The following is an 18,867-nucleotide window of genomic DNA, read 5'->3' as shown; positions in this document are numbered from 1 at the left end:
ACCCACAAACACTCCTGACCTGGGGCCTCAGTCTCCTCCATAAGATAAAAAAACAAAAACAAAAACAACACGCAGAATGCCACATAACTTATCACAGCTGTAATCAATTATAAGCTCAGCGTGTGTCTTCCCTCTGGAATGTGAGCTCCATGAGGACAGGCTAGGTCTGTCTTGCTCATCTGGAAGATGTGGCAGCCGGCCACGGAGCGCCTGCAGGTAAGTGGCACCTGGGCAGCCAGGGGCCAGCCTGGAGGAGGAGGTGGCGGGCCGGAGGAGCCGAGCTGGCGCCTTTGCCCACTTGCAGGGATTTGCCCAAAATATCATGTAAGATGCATGATACCGTGGGCTTAACCTAGTGCCAGGCAGGAGCGAGGGGGCAATATACTGAGCAACGTATCACAACTTTCGGCTTAGGGGTGCTTGTTGGAATAGATAAGGTTGGACTTTCTGACCAGCAATTTTAGATTGTATTCCACTGGTCTGGGGTTAGGATTTTTGCATTTTTTCTTCTTTTTGTCTCCAGGAAAGACAGGACAAATGATTTGTGAAAGCATCCATTTGCCAATAATTTGGAAATATCAAGCTTGGTTTGGCTTGGTCATGGTATGCTACTTATTCCTTTTTCTTCCTCATTCGTTGGCGCTCTCCCTTCATCTCCCCTGAACCTCAGCTCCCCCAGATATTTGAAAATCAGAAGTTAAGTCCAGCCAGGAATAAATATGTCCCGGGTCATCCCATCAAAGTTTTCCACAGCTGTCTACTGAGACCCCTTTCGTTTGGATCCTGAAGCTCTGGAATTGGGAAAGAGGTCACAGTGAGAGGGAGCTGCGTTGTCAGAGGGGACCCTTGGGACCCCAGAACGGCCCGACTTGAGGTTTGATGACTTCCTTTTGCCCGAACATATTCTCAAGAGGGAGGGCAGCTGCTCTGCCAGATAAAATGCACGGAGTCCTGCAGTTAAACTTTTGGCAGGCTCAGAGCCACATTGTTCCGTAGTAAAGTTTGAAGAAGTGTTTAAGTGGTAAGATATAGCACCGTTGGAGTGTGTCTGAAGAGTGAGGACGGTGAAGGCCAGGCGCCCTGGCTGGCTTGGAAGGTTTCTCAATGAAAAGACAAAGCTGCAGACTGCTCCTCAGAGGCTGGGAGAAATTAGTCTGTGAGTTCTCACACTGAGGAGTCACCTGCTTGCACCACTGCGGTTGACAGAGGCGATGCCCGACAGCCCCTGTCCACGCCTCTCTGGCCTGAGACATGTGGTGCTCCCAGGAACAGAACTGGAGCCATCGGGCCCACCCCCCAGGGTCTCTAACAGACTAACCAAGAAAAGGAACCTTTAGCCTTAGAAATGGAGTGGAGAGTGACCAGCTTCTAACACCCTCGTTGTCTTAGTAAGAGAATGAATGTCAACACTGGGTTCTGAATGGTTGGCCAAAGGTGATGTAAATGGATTTCAGCAGTGACACCAATGACACCAGTGGTGCATTGGAATTTCTCCTTCAGTTTGGGGTGTGGATTCTGTTCGAAAGAAGGGGTAACTGAAGGGTGAGGGTGGAGGGTTCCCCATCAGATGAGGTGGGGAGCTCTGGGACATCCTTAGAGAGCTGAGAGCACAGTTCTTTAAGATGGCTCTTATGACCCAGTGGTCAGTGCTTTGGCAGATTTTGTCCCTTGAAGTTATTTCTACCGGCCTGTTTCCTTTATGGACTCCTGTGTGCCCCGGACCCTTGGCAGGAGAGAGCTCTGGCTTGCATTCCGCATAACGAGCGTTGCTTGCTGGAAATGTCCCTTGGCTCTTCTGTGAAATGTACACATGTCCATTTGGCAAGCGTTTGGTGTGTTACAGTTTGTGTTTGCAATGAGTTTGTTTCATTTTGAGATGTCATGTTGAGAGGGCCCGGGTGTGGGCTTCCAAAGCTGAGGTAAACAGGGCTTATCATTGACTTCAGATCAAGTCACCGCTGGAAGGTACTTATCAATATGGGGCTCAACCTCATGCTCCCCAAATTTAAATTAGTAACCAGCCAGGGGATCTTAAAACTGTCTCAAGCCTTGTGATTATCAAAATGAGCCACATGGAGAAAAAAAACTTCTTCATAGTCATGGCTTCTTCCCAAAGAGCAGCTCAACACTTCTTTAAAACACACACACTTTGTATGTTTTTACTTCTCACTCTGGGGGAGGGAGATGCTGAGTGTGAGGTGGTGAGTGAGCCGCTTGTAATAATATTTTATTTACATTCCTTGTGGTTATCTTTGTCACGGTCTCTGATGTCTGGGATTTTTTCTTCCCCTTTTTGCCCTCAAGGCACCACCATATAGGAACGTTGGTTTCCGATTCCTCTGTGGACTGAATGCCTTAGATTGCCCAGATTCTGTGGCCATAGGGAAATAAATGATGAGTCCTGCTCTTTAGCGAAGCCCCACCCTTCCCATACAAATCTTCTTGACCTTCTCATGTAACCTCATTAATTTTTGTCATTAATTTTTAATGCAAACATGCTAATTTAGATGAGCTGGAGTGAAGAAAATGCTCCAAGGATGCTTTCCCAGAGCTTCCTGTTAGGATTAAGGAGTCAATTTATTGTTCAGACACCTAGAAACAAAAGAGGCATGGGAAGCAAAGAACGGCATCTTTTCTTAGTTGGTTTTATTAGCTCCTATTTGATGAGGCCCATGCAAAGGGACTGTGGTCCAGGGAGTGTGGCAGAACTTTGCTGAGGCTAGATGATCACCCTCTAATTTGCGTTGAACAGATGGCATCTTTGATCCAGTAGGAATATCATGATCAATACCCACTTTATTGCCAAACAAAACATGCTGGTATTTTCTGATTTGAGGATTTGCTGTTTGACCCAAATCCAGTCCAGGCAAAGCGACCTGTTACCCCAGCAGGCCTGAGCTGGGAAATTTCCCATTCAGTCACACAGACCGCGGCAAGTTCGTCTGCTCCCTTGAATGTTAAAACTTCTGCTGCATCCCACTCAAGCCCTTGCTGCGAGCTTCTGCCATGAAAAATATAATAGGATCAAATGGGATATGAAGGTTTACATGATCACCCCAACTTTTAAATCAGAAGGAAATCTGAATTCTTCCCTTCCCCCTTCTCCTCTGAGCAGCAGACTTTTGTTCTTGGAAGGACTGAGGGAAGTTATACATTTTTAAAGAGAGCATTGAAATAAGCTCTACTCAGAGAAGTAAAGGGCACTTTTGAATAGAAAAAGGCTAAGTATGGATTTAAAAAAATAGATGAGATTACCTCTGGTCTCAGTATTTAAAGTTTGAATTTTTTCTGAATATTCTGATTGTCTTGATTATTGGGCTGGGTGGACCTATAAGAAGTGACAGACTCATCCATGTCAGAGTGTGAGCTCACTTAGATATAAGGAAATTGGATTTCCACTTTCCCCCTGAAAAGTGAGATAGAAGAACCATCCAGATCGTCAGCTGGAGACCATTAGAACTGGCCCCCCAGACTGAGAGAAAAACCTTGGCAGATATGACACATTTCTAGGCAGACCAAATGGACAAAAGGAACATGGAGCAAGGGAGATAATGGCAGCGGCTCCCTTTTATGGAGCACATGCTGTGCGTGTGGCCTGTGCTTTGGAGTTTTATTTGAATTACTCAGCTCATTTACCTCCCATAACCACTTTTATCCCCCATTTTATAGGTCAAGAAGCTGAAGGCTAGAGAGTTTAAATGATTTGGCCAGGGTCAGACAGCTAGAAGTGAACTGGGCTGACAATGGGACCAGGAGGTTTGTGACCAGAGCTTACCTCGTCACCACTTCTCTGTAGTACAGAAGGCTAACACAAAGCAGGATGCTCTACCTGTGTCCTGTGTTGGTGCTGTTGTTATTAATAAGTAGAATTAGCACCATGGTGGTCTTGTTGGCTCAGAGAGGTGCTTTCCTATGTTGACCAAGGGCTACCTTCTTTTTGATAGCCCAAATCTCTGAGGGATGCAAGCTGCGGTGTCATACTGAAATTCCAAGTGCCATTTAAGAATCTCTTCAAGTGGAACACATAGCATTTGTTCAAACTAGAGACCTTGAAAGCTGGTGATCAAGCTGGATCATGTCTGCAGTCATTCCACGTATAGACCAAAAATGGGGGAAAGGGAGGGAGGAGGTTGGAGAGTTCAGGAGCAGTTTCTTAGGGATAAGCAATAACTACTTGTACAGAGGCACTGGTCTCTCACTAAATCAATTCTAGATTTTGTTGTTTTTCTTCATCCCTTTGAGCAAGCACAAAGCATTGGACCTTATCGTTCGTAAAGACAACTTGGAGTTATCATTAATTTACTTCTCTCAGAAGTGAAATGCTATCATTTGGGTCTTTCCCTGAGTTTGTCAGCAAAATCTCTACCAAGTGACTTGCAAAATGCTAGCTTTGGAAAAAAACTCTCTGCCCCTTGTTTACCCATTGCTTAATGTTGACTCTACTGGGTTATCTTGTGGTGTTAGGCAACTTTTGCACTTTCTTTGATGTTCCAGGTTAGCTCTCTCCTCCCCACTTCCCAAGCACTGACTCCATTGTACCATGTAAATTAATAGTCCTATAAATCGGGTCCTGGAAGTGGTGGCCCTGGACAGCACCAAGGCTGCTGGGGTTCAGGCGCCCTTCCACAGGACTATTTGACTCGGAATAGCAGCAGTTCAGGGACCCGTTAGTGGTCAGCAAATAAAACTAGTCCAGAAACCCTCAATGACTACAGTGTGCTTCCCTCAGCCCCTTAAGCACACATCTAAACGGAGGCTTTGTTTAAGTAGAGCAAGAAGAAATAGTAGAGATGTTTGTTCACAGACCTCCTTGGAAACTAGTGGGATTAGTTGGTATCATTTTATGTTAATTAAAAAAAGTTTTCATCCCAATTTAGCTGCTTACCAATGATAAAGCATCAGGGTGTTCACCAGGTCCAAGCCCTCAGTCCAAGAACTGGGAAAGGACAGTGTCAGGGATAAGGCACAGGCTGGCTTTGTGCCTTTGGTATATTTCCATGCTGCCGAAGTCTCAACGAGCTCTCTCAGTTAATGCAGATGCACTTGGGTTGCTTATCTTCCTGAGGACTCTTTCAACAGGCCCTAGGGCCCAGGGCCTCCTCTCCCTTCATTTGTGGCAAGCAGGTCTCACTTTGATAAAGGAGGTTGCAATAGTGAGACAAATAACATCTCCTCTGCTTGTTAAAGCCTGTATACTAGTTGGGTTTTTAATTACTTGTACCATTGGCTTTCATAACTCACATGGTTACTAAGGGACCAAGATTCAGATTCAAACCCTGGTCTCCACGTCTTACTCATTGTGGTGGGTTGACTGGAGTCCCCCCCAAAGGTATGTTGAAGTCCTAACCCCATTACCTGTGAATGTAGCTTTATTTGGAAAGAGAGTCTGTTCAAATGTAATAGAGTTAAGATGTGGTCATATTGGATTAGGCTGAGCCCTAAATTCAGTGAGAGACTTGAGGACACAGAGGAGACACAGGACAGGAGGCCATTTGTAGGTGGAGCCGGAACATGGAGTTATGCTATCACAGGCCAACGAATGCCAAGGATTGCTGGCAACCGCCAGGAGCGAGAAGAGGGAAGGGTGTATTCTTCCCCAGAGCCTTTGGCGGGAGCACAGCCCTACCAACATCTTAATTCTGACGTCCAGCCTTCAGAACTGCGAGAGAATACATTTTTGTTGTGTAAAGCCACCCAATCTGTGGTAATTTATTAGAGCAGCCCTAGGAAACAAATACACTAATGAAACCATATTGCCTTTTGGCTGTGTCCTCTGTATTTCTGAGGCCTGGGTATGCCTAAAGTTTATACGCTGGGACACGATGAATGTGCTTATGTAGTGCACTCTTTTTAATGCTGAGTGTGAATTTAGTTACCAAGGGTTTGAAAAAAAACAACAAACAATAGGGAGCAACTAAACTATGGCTTCTCTCTGACTTATCTGCTACTGGTCAACATCCTAGGAAAAGGCAGCGAATGGAGGGTCTCTGGAAAATACAGTTGATACCTGCTTCAAGAAAAAGTTAACTTTGTTAATTAAAATTATGGCTGGTTCCCAGCTGGAGTGGCTCAGATGGTTGAATGTCACCCTGTGCTCCTAAAGGTTGTGGGTTCCATTCCCTATCGGGGCACATACCTGGGTTGCAGGTTCAATCTCTGATTGAGGTGAATATGGGAAACAACTGATCAATATTTCTCTCTCTCCCTCTCCTTCCTCTTCCCCCTCTCCCTCTCCTTCCCACTCTCTAAGCATGTCCTTGGATAAGGTCTAAAAAAAAGAAATATATGGCTGATATGTGAGAGCCAGTCATGTAAAGCAGATCTCAGTAATGCTTTTCCAGACAGGCCGAGACCAAGGGAGGGCTGGGGGTGCATCCTCAAAACAAGCCAGTCTGTGCAGGGTCTCTGGGTGGTGGCCGCTGGGGTTTGCTCTTCCCAATTATGAAAAGGGTAGATTGATTTATAATCCATTTCAGATCCGCCTCCAGGACAGCCTTCGAGTGTGTCTGGTTGATTATTTGTATCTGGTTGAATATTTTGTGTTGTTTTCATTTTCACTTGGTAACGGTATCAGTTCTTTTAATGAAGAACCCGTTCCTATTCTGGAACTCACTTGTAAGACAAAAAGGAGTTGTCATGAAAACGCCCCTTTTTCATGCAGTGGCCATGGAGGTGCTGTTTGCAGTCCCAACGAGGGTGAGGAGCCTGGTCACTACAGAGCAGCTCTTCTGGGTCGCATTTCTTAGGGTGGAGTGGCTCACGTTTTAAAGTGCCGTTTTACTTCTTACTCTCCTCCTGGGAGGGAGTGAATACGGCCTGTGTGTGTGGGAAGGGAGAGGAGTAGAGAGGTGCCAGGAGAGAGGGACTCCTTAATTGTTTTCCTTCCTCAAGAATAGATCCATCCTAATCCTTTCAGTTTCTTTGTAATTGTGGGTCTGAGGATAAACACACAGCTTCCAAAGGCCCTTCTGCCTACCACAGGCTTTGATGCCTTCCCCTCACGACGGCTGGCTTTTCCTCAGGTGTGTGTGACATCCTGCTGTAGGTGTGTGTGACATCCTGCTGTACACGCCCCCTGTCATGTGGGGTGGTGGAAACTGCTGTTTACTTTCTAAATCTTCTGTGGATGGTCCCTGTGGCCTGAGCAGGGGCTGGGACCATGGGACTGGTGAGTAGCTATGTTGGCTTTGACTTAACTTCTTGGTAGCTCAGCATATTTCCTAGGGTTGCTGTAACCAAGTACCACAGACGGGGGTGGGGGGGGTGGGGGGGGTGCGGGGCGGGGCTTTAAGCAAACACCTCACAGTTTTGGAGGCTGATGTCTGGTATCAAGGTGTTGGCAGAGTTGGTTCCTCCTGAGGCTGTGGGGGAGGATCTGTTCCATGCCTCCCGCCCAGCCTCTGGTGGTTTGCTGGTCAGCCTTGGCATTCCCTGGCTTGTGGCAGCATCACTCCAGGCTTCTCATGGCACTCTCCCTGTGTGTCCGAATTTCCCCTTTTTATAATGAAGATACCAGTCATGTTAGATTGGGGCCCACCCTCCTCCAGTAGAATCGCATTTTAATTTAATTAATTGCATCCACATTGACCCTCTTTCCAAATAAGGTCACATTCTGGGGGCTAAGGCTTGTACGTATTCATTTTTAAGGGATAAAAATCAACCCATAACGCTCAGTATGGAGTTCTTTTTAGTATCCTCCATTCACCAATATAATTCTCCCTACTGGGACCAACCATCCAAGAAAAAAAAAAGCAATGAGAATTTTTTCCAAGTAGTAGTACCGATGTGAAATGGATGGAGTGGTGCATCTGTTACATGACATGAGGTCATGACTACTATTTTATACTTGATTAAAAAATACAAAATAATATCTGCTTAGGGTATAAGGTAACAAATCAGACAGTTTAAAAGTCTATAAAGAAGTTAATAATCTTTGTCCCTTCTCTCATTCTCAATTCTATCCATCAAGGATACTCATATGATCTGTCTGTGTTATTTTTCCAAAACTTTCCCCAGGATTTTGCAAACATATACAAATGTATAGATATATATTTAGGCTTTCTCATATATCTCAATAATATAATCACTATATATACATATATATATATATATATATATGTATATATAAACAAGCAAATATATAAATATATAAATTTATATATATTTATATATTTATATATATTTATATATTAAATATATACAGGCTGTCCCAAAAATGTATATATACTTTAACAACTGATAGCTCAAGTTTAAAAATGAAATATACGTTAATAAACACTGCCTTTATAATTATTCAAAGTGTGTGTATACATTTTGGGATATATATATATATATATATATATATATATATATAATCACTCTGCATTTTTTTTTTATCCATGAAAAGGTTTTAAGACTCTCTCTTCTGATCAGATCAGCACATGTAGCTCCAAATCATTCCTTTTAGTACGTACATAGAATTTTGTGGTGGAGCTAGACTGTAATTTATTGAGTCCTCTCTCTTTATGGGAATATTTTGGTCATGTCTATGTCCCCCTCTCTCCCCCCCATAAATAATACTGTTATAAGGATCTGAGCTTTATCTTGTACTTGTATTTCTTTAGACAGAACTGCTAAAATTGGAGTAGCTGAATCAAAGCGTATACATGTTTTAAATTTTAGCAACACTTTTTTGAGGACATTTTTGAGAGTTCTGCTTTTTGATCAAAAGCGTATGATTTTGACAAAGATGCAAAAAAGATAGTTCGCTGGAGAAAGGATAGTCTTTTTCAACAATATGATGCTAGAATGATTGGATATCCATATGCAAAATAACAGCACCACAACCCCGAAAATTTCAATCCACAGCTCACCTATACAGTATACAAACATTCACTCAAAATGCATCATAGACATACATGTAACATCTAAACCCATAAAACTTCTAGACAAAAACAGCAGAGAATCCCTGTGACTTCGAATACATCTGTGTAAAGTATCAAGATAATGGCCTTGCCAGCGTGGGTCAGTGGTTGAGCATCAACCTATGAACCAGGAGGTCGAGGTTTGATTCCCTGTCAGGGCACATGCCCTGGTTGTGGGTTTGATCCCCAGTGGGGGATGGGGAAGGTACAGGAGGCAGCTGATCAATGATTCTCTGTCATCATTGATGTTTCTCTCTCTCTCTCTCTCTCTTTTCCTTCCTCTCTGAAATCAATAAAAACACATTAAAAATAAACTATCAAGATAATGGACAGATCCATCACACCCAAAAGTTTCAGATCCATCACACCCAAAAGTTTCTTTCGTTTGGGCTAATATTTTTTAGAACAATAACAAAAACACATTCAATAAAAGAGAAATTGGGTAAATTGAACTTCATCAAAATTAAAAAGTTCTGCTCTTTTAAAGATATTTGTAAGATAATGAAAAGATAAGGCACAGACTGGGGGGAAATATTTTGAAAATCTTATATCTATTATATAGGACTTGTACTTAGGCTAAATGAAGAACTCTCAAAACTCAGTAATAAGATAACCTGATTATTTTTTAAAAATGAGCAAATGATTTGAACAAAGAGGTATGTGACTAGGAAGCAAACACATGAAAAGTTGTTCAACATCATAAGACAGTAGGGAAATGCAAATGAAAACTACAATGAGATACCGCTGGACAACTAGAGAATAGCGACCATTAAAAAGGCTTTGACTGTACTCAGTGTTGGTGAGGATGTGGAGGAAGCGGAATTCTTAGACGCTGCTGGTGGGGATGTGAAATGATTGACAGCAGAGTAGTAGTTGCCTGGGGCTGGAATGGGAGGAAGGGATTTGAAAGGGCTTAAAACTTTTGGGGGTGTGGAGTATGTTCAACATCTTGATCATGGTGATGGTTTCATGAGATTTACATCTGTCAAAACTCTCAAATTATGCAGTTTATTATATGTCAACTATACTTACATAGAGCTGTTAAAGTCAGTGAAATATTCATCGTATGCCAGGTACAGTGCTGGCTGTTGGGGAAACTAAAACACTACATAGTGTCTGCCCTCACGTCTGTGAATTCTGTGTAGCTTTCATTTTCTTTAACTGGAAATTAAAATTCTAACCCAGAATGTAAATAATATATTCTCTGTTTTTCTTAGCGTTCCATTCTCTCTTTTTCAAACATTTCATTTAGCTCTTGAAATGATATTTTTCGTCAATTCCAGTTTGCCCGAGGATTTTAGCAAAACTACTAGTTGAGCAAGAGACGAAAGCCAGACTGAAGGAGGGGGTGGAAGTGGGAGTTCAAGTTGTGCCTTTTTGATCCTTTCTCACTCAGCATAGCCCCTTTCTCACTTACAAATATGACCACCGGCCCTGGCTGGCGTGGCACAGTTTGTTGGAGCATAGTCCGTGTACCAAAAGGTGATAGGTTCCATTCCCAGTCAGGGCACATACCTAGGTTTTGGGTTCAATCCCTGATCAGGGCACATATGGGAAACAACTGATCAGTGTTTCTCTCTCACATCAATGTTTCTCCCTTCCTCTCTCTCTAAAAATAAAATACAACAAAACAAAACATATCCTCGGATGAGGATTAAAAGAATATGGTCACCAGAAATTTAGATAGGGTTCAACAACTTTACCAATGGCCATTAAACCTTAGTAAAGAGCATATTGAGAAGCATTCACAAAAATAACTTTAGTTTAAAAATGTTTTTCCCCTCAAGGAGGAAAATTTGAGGCATTTGACTTAATCTCTTTTAAAGTAAAGGACAAGAAGTATAAGGCTTGTTCAGTCAATATATAAGGAGATTATTTGCATATTGTCCAATCTAAGGTCCTGTTGAGGTGATGGGGATACTATTAACAATGAACAGGAACAGCAGTTGTAAACTGAACATCTCCTGGCCACCAGGATGGGTGGTTACTCCCATGTAGGGGCGGAGTAAGATGCTCAACCTCTTTTCCTAACTGTGTTCGCTTTGTGGGGTGGAGGAAAGAAATGAAATAGGTTGAGGTGAGGGACAGCAGATGGATTAGAAAGCTAGGGAGAGGGGCCATGGGGGAGTTGAGGGGGTAAAGGACGTGCAGACAAAAAGTAAGGAAGAGATGGCAGGGTGGAGGGAGTTGCACAGGCACACAACACTCCTGGCATGTGTGCAGGCCCCCCAAAAGTTAGCTGTCTGTCACATGGTCAGTGCAGCTGTTGGCAATGGATGCATGCTTCCTTCCAGTTCCTTCCAGCAAAGGCATGGTGGATGCTCATACCTGCTCAGTGTTTTGAACACTTTGGTGGACTATCTGGCTCTGTTGGAAATACAATGTTTTTAGATGAAGAGCCTTTCATCTAAAGGCTCTTCCCCAACAGCCAGCACTGTGGAAACTTTGTGGAGAAAAATAGAGCATATCCAAAGGCCCAGGGGTGGGCAGTTTGAGGAAATGGGAGGTGATGGGAACACTTCTTTAGGCTATAAGTGAGGCTCCCTGTGGTTTACACGGTCTGCTAAAGAGTGGAGAGACCATGGAGTTTTTAGTTGGGCACTCATGGATATAAATTTCGGCTGAGTCAATTATTTAGGGGTTACCTCAGCCTCTGATTTGTATTTCCTCAACTTTAAAATGGGGGTAACAGCATTTAGCTCCTGACTGCCGATTGAGATAAGGAAGGCAAAGTGCTTAGTAAGGTATCTGGCACTTTGTCAGGAACAAGTAAATACTAGTTTCTCCCCCAATTCAGATCCAAGGGTAAACTAGGTAAAATGCAGCACAGCATTTTAGAGCCAGGCGGCTAAGAGAGGTTTGGTGTTTCCCAAAGTGTGTTCACCAGTCAGTGAGCTGCTCATGTCAGTCTTGCCACAAAGGGTTCAGTCTTTAAATAAGTTTGGGAAACACTAGGTAGAACAAAGCGAGTCTGGCTTACTGCAGGACTTCTCATAGCCTTTACGATGCTGATACCCCATGAATTTCCAGGTTGGAGAGAGGATAATCTGTTCCTTGTAAAGGAGCTTCCCCCAGTCCCTGGCGCTTCAATACAGAACCTGAACTTTAAGTTGACAGACTGTGGGTCTGAGGTTTGGCTCTAGCTTAGAAAAATGTTTCCTTTGGCCCCTTCAGTGTATATAAAAACTTGACAAATTAGTCTTTAAGATTGAAAAATTAAAGGAATTTATAAGAAAATCTGGGCTTGCTGATTATCTCCAAAAATGGGAGGGTCTCAGCACGGTGAGCCTGGATTCTCACAGTGACCACTGATCAGCCAGTGTTCCATTGGGATGGGATGTGGCTTCCGGCTCATCCCAGCCTTACAGAGCACATCTCACTAATTCACATAACCTGCTGGGAACTTGAGTCTGGGACCAAAGTCTAGGCCAGGTCCCTCTCTTGGCTGATGGGAGAACTGAATCCCAAGTTCATGTAGCGTTGGAATCAGGACCGGATCCTTGGTCTCCTGACTCTTAAAGGCCAAGGTGATAAACAATTGTGTGACTAAGTTTATTTGTTCAGTACCATTCATTGCTGTCCAGGCACAACTCTCATAACTCACCTTTAGCTGCCTGGAACCCAATTTCTTTCCCCACTTTTTGCGGAGCTTGTGTGGCTTGAGTGGGGGATGCCGGGAAGACATGCACAGGAATCAGAGTTCCGTTGCCTTTCCTGTTTTCTGATCTCGAGCATCTGGGAGGGCTTTTAGGCAGAGGTGGGAGGCTTTGCCAATTTTTCTCTAAATGCAGATCTGTTTCCTGGATAGCCCAAGCCAGGCAAGTGAAATTTCTCATTGTTGGGGTATCGGCTCATTTGGGGCATTGTAACTGCCAAACATTGGGACAGATTACTTCCCCAAAAAGGGGACGTTTGCAGGGTGGACAGTAGTTTTTTAATTTAATGGATTTCAAATTTTCCTTACAGATTATCAGCCTGAAAGAACCATTCAAATGCTCTTTCAGGAAACCCAACTGAAAGACATCTGTAATGGTGGCAACACCTTTATATTTAAGAATCCCCATTTCCACTCCCCCCAAAACACTCAAAAGTACTTTGTCCATGTTTCCTGGTCAATTTGGGAGCAGATCTGTAGCTGCATTCACTTATCTTGCCAGGAATGCCACCGTGCTAGTTAATTCTGCCATGTCCTGGAGGAGTTTTGGGATTCCGATGATGTTTAGCATAAAGTGTACATGGAATTCGCCAGAAAGTGGCTTGAACTATCAAACAATGAGTTGGACCTCCCACACTCTACCAATCTGCTTGGTTCCTGAAAGCACAAAGCAATGCTTCCCGCTTCCCCAGCTTTCCCACATCCCTCTGAGTTAGCCTGTCTAAGCTATAGGTTTGAGAAAGCTGCCTGTTGCTCTTCCATCTGACCTTTCAGTAAAACTTATATGGATTTTATTGATAACTATTCTAAAAATTATTGCATCCTATAATCAGACTCAGAGTTAGGTCTATTATTAATCTAGCTATTCATTCCTCTCATCTAGTCTAATCTGACTTTTTCCTATAGCACCTTTAAAACCAGAAATGCATCTGAAATAGTTTTTGCTGCACACGGTTAACTCTGAAGTAGCAAACAAGGAGAGACGGTGCTGAATGCAAAGGTCCTGGCCAATATAAAAGTTCAGAAAATGCAGTGATACATTAGATGCTTATCTAGTTCTGAAGAGGTTGGCTTTGGTTAGTAAGAAAAAAATTCAAGTGCTTTGAAATTCTTTTAATTAAATATAGAAAATTGAAACATTACACTAAAACTGAAATAAAACCTTCAAATACCAGTGGAATCAGGAAGGGAGGCATTTAGCAGTGCTCGAGAACCTAGACTAAGGATAGCTGACATAACTGAGCCTGAAACTTTTAGCTCTGAGCTTCCTAGCAGCCTAAGTAAGAAAGGAAACATAACAAGTTACTTAGTCTGCATTATCTAATAGAAGCATGTATGTCACCTCATCTGGAGCCCCCAACTGTTCCCTAATTTCAAGACCCTGGAAATTATCATGTGGTTCTTTATGTGGGACATTGTAACACAGGCTGTTGGGCAATAACATTAGTTGTTGTTTTTGCCAAAGTTGTCTCTAGAAGTTGAAAAAATAAACAAGTCAGTAGGAATGCTAAGAGTGTTTATGTAGAAGTAGAAGTGGACATCTGTGTTGTTTTTTCTGCCTAGCTTCATTTCCCATCTTCTCGTAACAGCGCCCTGATTTTGCTTTTGGGGACTATTCTTCCCCCACTCCAGTCGGGGGATAACTTCAGTCAGTTTAAGGGGGGACTGTCATCCAGTGTGTCCTCCTTTAGCTAGGGAGTTGATGTGTGTCCTAAATGTCCAGATTGATCAGACACGTTTCTCAGGAGTTAGAATCCTGAGCAAGGTGACGAAAGGCTGAAAATAGCCCAAACCGATCATTCTGACCACCGTGATCTGAAGAAACTCTTATCCTGCTGCATAGACCCAGGAGCTGCTTGATCCCCGTCCTTTTGGAGTTGGTCTTTCTGCCCTCCTTTCAATCCAGTGTCACCGCAATCATTTGTTTATTTTTCTGCTCGAGTGAGCCATTGGTGTCCAGCGCTTGCAACCACAAACTCTGATTGCTATGCAGGTAGAATTTTCCATAAACCCATTGATATGCAGTATTTAGATTCTGATTCACAAAATGTGACGTGTGGAGCAGAGCACATGTGTGGAGAAAAGCGAGGGGGTCATGCTTAAAGGATCGCTAAGACACCAACTGGAAACCCATGGATGCACACATGTCCCTCCTGATGGGTCTACTTTTCTTGCAAAAAGTATGCGTGCTTAACTGGGAATGAAGAAAGTCTCCAAGCATTTTTTTCTTCCTTGGAATTTCTAATGCACATACCCTTCCTTTAGTAAGTGCCACAGAACAAAAATAATCCTAATTATCCTATAGTCCTGGCTCACAGCTCCCATGTTCTGGCCCATCCTTGGAGAAAGATTTTTGTCTTCGTTGTTTACAAGGGTGTAGCCTGACTTTGGCATCTGCTATAAATCTTAAGGTTTTTATAACTTGGATGTCACTCTTGCCTTCCTGCCAAATTTCTGTACTGAAAAAGGAGAGTGTCATTTTAAGTAATGATGCTTTTACTGCATCCAAAATAAATAAGGTAATTTTGGTACACATTATAAAATGAATCTCTGTTGTCTATAAGTCTGGGGTAGAAATGGTTTCAGGGATACAAACAGCTGTTTTGGCCAAAGTAACTGAAAAGACACAGTCTCAGGCTGTCTGAGACTCAGATCTTGAGAAACATTTGTAGTTGTTGGTTAAAAATGTGAATGTCTCCTTAAGTTCACTCTGGGACAATGTGGGTTCTTTAGTCCAGAAAGTGAAATACCTCCAACTTTGGCAGTCCTGGCTTTCTGGGTAGAGAATGTAGTTCCCTAGTTAGTCTTCAGGACCTGCTTTGCCACTTGATTTAATGCAAGGCGGAAATCTTCAAAACAAAGCTCTCTGGATCCAGGAAAGTTCATCTGGCATCAGTTAGCTGGGGTGTCCCCCCGCCCCCTTCCCCATTCTACCCCCTTGTCTTTTCTCTAGGAGCTCGATGCTTTGTGGAAAATGAATGGCTTTGCGAAAGTGCAAATTTGGGAGAGTGTCGTACAACCAAAGAAAATTCAAATTAGTAGTCCCCCTGTGAGAATCCTCTTGGGGAAATTAAAATTATATTTAAATATTCCCGTATATAGTACAGCCAATATCTGTTTTTTTGCATGTTGACAGACTTTCTGAATGATACGGCTCAGTGGTTTTCTGGAAGCAAGGCGGTCTAGAGAATGAAGAATACAGCCTAAAAACAGTAGGTTTTTAGACTCTCTGCTGTGTTAATGGTAAATAGTGCAGACTCAATGCTGATCTCTTTACTCCTTGGCCCAGAGAACTGGCGTTTTTCTTCATAAGGTAATTTAATGCCCTTGTAGAACAGAGTCTGACCCGTGAGATATGTGCGTGTCCTGAAGAGGAGGGGACATGTGCTGGCAGGGTACCTAGGAACAGGGCAAGCGTTCAATGAAAACTTGGAGGGAGTCTTTTGGAAATAAAACTTGACTTGCAAGGATCTCAACTCTACATGTTAGGTACGCTCACTCTGTGTTTTGGGGCAACATCTGTGTTTTCTCCCCTTAATTTTTTTTTGTGTGAAAGAAAGGAAGGAAAAGAGAAACATCAATTTGTTGTCTCACTTATTTATGCATTCACTAGTTGATTCTTATATGTGCCCTGACTGGGGATCGAACCTTCTTGCTTCTCTCTTCCTCATTTCCTCACAATTAATGAGCGTGAAGTTCTTTCCATTTCTGAATTTCTTTGAACTCTCCTGCTAACTGCTGAGTCTTTTAGACATTTTTTATAGCTTTCCCAAGGGGTGATCACCACCTCTCTTTTCTCCCATCTTCCTTTCAGTGGCTGAAGTCACAGCTGAATTAGACAAGAACAAATTTGGCTGTTGCTTCAAAGGCATTGCTTTTTGGGGGCTATTTAAAAAAAATCTTTCTTTTGTTCCTTTTTTTGCTTTGATTAAGAGGGCATTTATCTTTCCATTAGATGGTCATCAAAACTCATTTCTTGAGAGAACAAATGGAGTCATTTTGATTCAAGGTCTGGGATACATTGCACTTTAAAAAGTCCACCTTGGAACTTATCACATACCTGTTTTGGGTATGTGAAGGATCTGATTCTATTTATCTTTTTTTTTTGTTTCAATCATTGGACCCTCTAAGTGGGACATTAAACTGTGCTTTGATGCCATTAATGCCTCTGCTAAATAAAAAATGTGTGATAGAGCAAATTATTTCTCATCTCTTGCATTTCTTTGGGCATCTCAAACTCAGGGGGATTTTTATTCGGGATAACAATTTTATAGTGTTAATATGTTTTTTAAACTTCACAATCTAAATAGGAGCAGAGGCCTGCCTCAGAAATTTAAAACTAGATTAAATTTGGCCAAAGCAGAAAGCAAACTCATAGTTTTGTTACAACTCACATCCTTGGGGTTCTGGGTAGTGACTGACAGGAGAGTAGACCCAACTAAAATGCTCTTATTAGGGATTAATAATTCTTGACCTATGGATCTTAGAACTCAGGAGGGTCATGGAATTATTTCAAGATATCTGTGAACCCTATGTGCATTGTATATACATACCCTATAGACCAACATATGGACCTTGCAAATATATCAACCACCTTTCCAATCCTGTGTTTTATTAAAATAAATATTTATTTAAACTCATTAATGATTCATCGTGGCTTTTAAACTTTATGCATATTTTCAATTACTGGTTACCAAAATACTATGTGTGGGTCAGCATCTTTTGAATTTAAAAGGGATCATGATATTTGAAAGAGTTGGGCACTATGGATATGATTAATGCTGAGTACAGGGGGGAGGGGTTAAAGCACCCTGAATGTCATTGAAATGGGTCTCAGTGCTTCTTCTCATGTTCTTTTCTCTCAGGCTTTACTTTCAGCAAATGTTTATTGATATTTTATTTTGGGGTGAGGAACCAAACTAAATTATAAGGTGGGTCTAAAGAAGTGGTTACAGAAACTCCACATGCTCAAGAAGGTTTCAGGGAGTTAAATATAAAGTCGATCGTTGTTATCATGGAGGAAACTTCCATCCTGAGATGTGGTGCATGGTGAAAGATGAGGTCCTTTTTGTTGGGAAACGAAAGCTTTCCCTCGCATCCTACTCAGGAGGATCTTAACAACTTAGGGGCGAGGGCTGTGCTATCTGGCCACATGTTGCTTGGGAGAACAAATATTTCATTTAACTGGGCAAATTTTACCCCCAATTGAGTCAGAGTTCTGTTAGAAAGGCCAAGGGGGAAAATGGCAGGCATTATATCGTCTCAATTACAGGTGCTAAATTTATAATAACGGCAGATGATATCCCCAGATTCTGTTTCTTCTTTTGCCTTAGAACCTTGGTGCTTTTCCCCATTGGTTTGGTGCAGTTATCTTGAAATTGACACAGTCCTCTGACATGAACGGTCAGTTGTTGCTGGTCTGATATGGTATCAGATGGTTTTCTAGCCCATTTCTCAATAAAAGCATCTTGTCCAATGGCATGTGTTGAGAATGCCAAAAGTATGGAAAAAAAAAAGGAGACTTTGTGGTGAAAACAAAAATCTCATCTCAGTGTTCAGAGGTTTAGAACTTTTATGTTTGTTTGGACAGATGCTATTTGGCTAATTTCTTGTTTGGGAAAATGTTACTTAGTTTATATCTCTTGTTGCTTTTTTCCTCCTCTTTCTGCAGTCTTTTGCACATCAGATATGAGAAGACTGTATGGAACAAGGCCAATGAATTAAAATGTTGGTGATTAAGCAGAACCTTTTTCTTCCTCTCTTTTGTGGTTAGTGTTTGTGAAGAAGTGTCCTTATCAGATGCTAAGGAGTTGCTTTGATGCTTGGGTTCAAACTCATCTACCATCCTCACCTCTCTCTACATCTTTTCATGCACCCTGGGCCATTCACTGCACTTTAGTGTTTTGATGTTTGATGCCTTTGCTGTGTTGTTTCCTTAGTTGAAATATTATTCATTACCCACATACTCTGCCCAGGGGACCACAGTCCTGCCATAGCAGAGGAAACTGTCCGTCTTCTGCTTTTCCTGATCTCCTATTGCAATCAATCATCCCTTTCTTAAGGTGATCCACAGCTTGTTCTTGTGTTGCAATTATATCCCTTAGCTCATTCTAGTTGTTGTGTTTATTAGAATTATTTGTGGACTTTCATCTCATAAGTCTTTAAGCCCTAGAAGTTAGGGGCTGAGTCTTTATTCCTCATCGCATGTATCACTGTACCCAGCACAATGCTTGGAGTATAAATCTGGGATCACAATACAAGCCCATGAAACATATTTATTTATATAGTGCTCCAGTAAATGAGTGACAT

At 42.3% G+C, this 18,867-nt stretch overlaps 1 protein-coding gene across 1 annotated transcript in view; it reads left to right on the top strand.

Moving 5' to 3' along the window:
- Positions 1 to 178: 178 nt before the first annotated feature.
- PID1 (phosphotyrosine interaction domain containing 1) overlaps positions 179 to 18,867 on the top strand; it is a 198,992-nt gene continuing 180,303 nt past the window's right edge. Inside the window, exon 1 of the mRNA XM_006082614.3 lies at positions 179 to 216. Coding sequence (XP_006082676.1) covers positions 187 to 216 — 30 coding nt within the window. The 5' untranslated portion in view covers positions 179 to 186. The remainder of the gene's footprint in view (positions 217 to 18,867) is intronic.

The sequence above is a fragment of the Myotis lucifugus genome, unplaced genomic scaffold (assembly GCF_000147115.1).
Source record: "Myotis lucifugus unplaced genomic scaffold, Myoluc2.0 scaffold_3, whole genome shotgun sequence".
Lineage (NCBI taxonomy): Eukaryota > Metazoa > Chordata > Mammalia > Chiroptera > Vespertilionidae > Myotis > Myotis lucifugus.
Note: the sequence above shows the minus strand (reverse complement) of the source record. Positions and strands in the feature narration are given on the sequence as shown.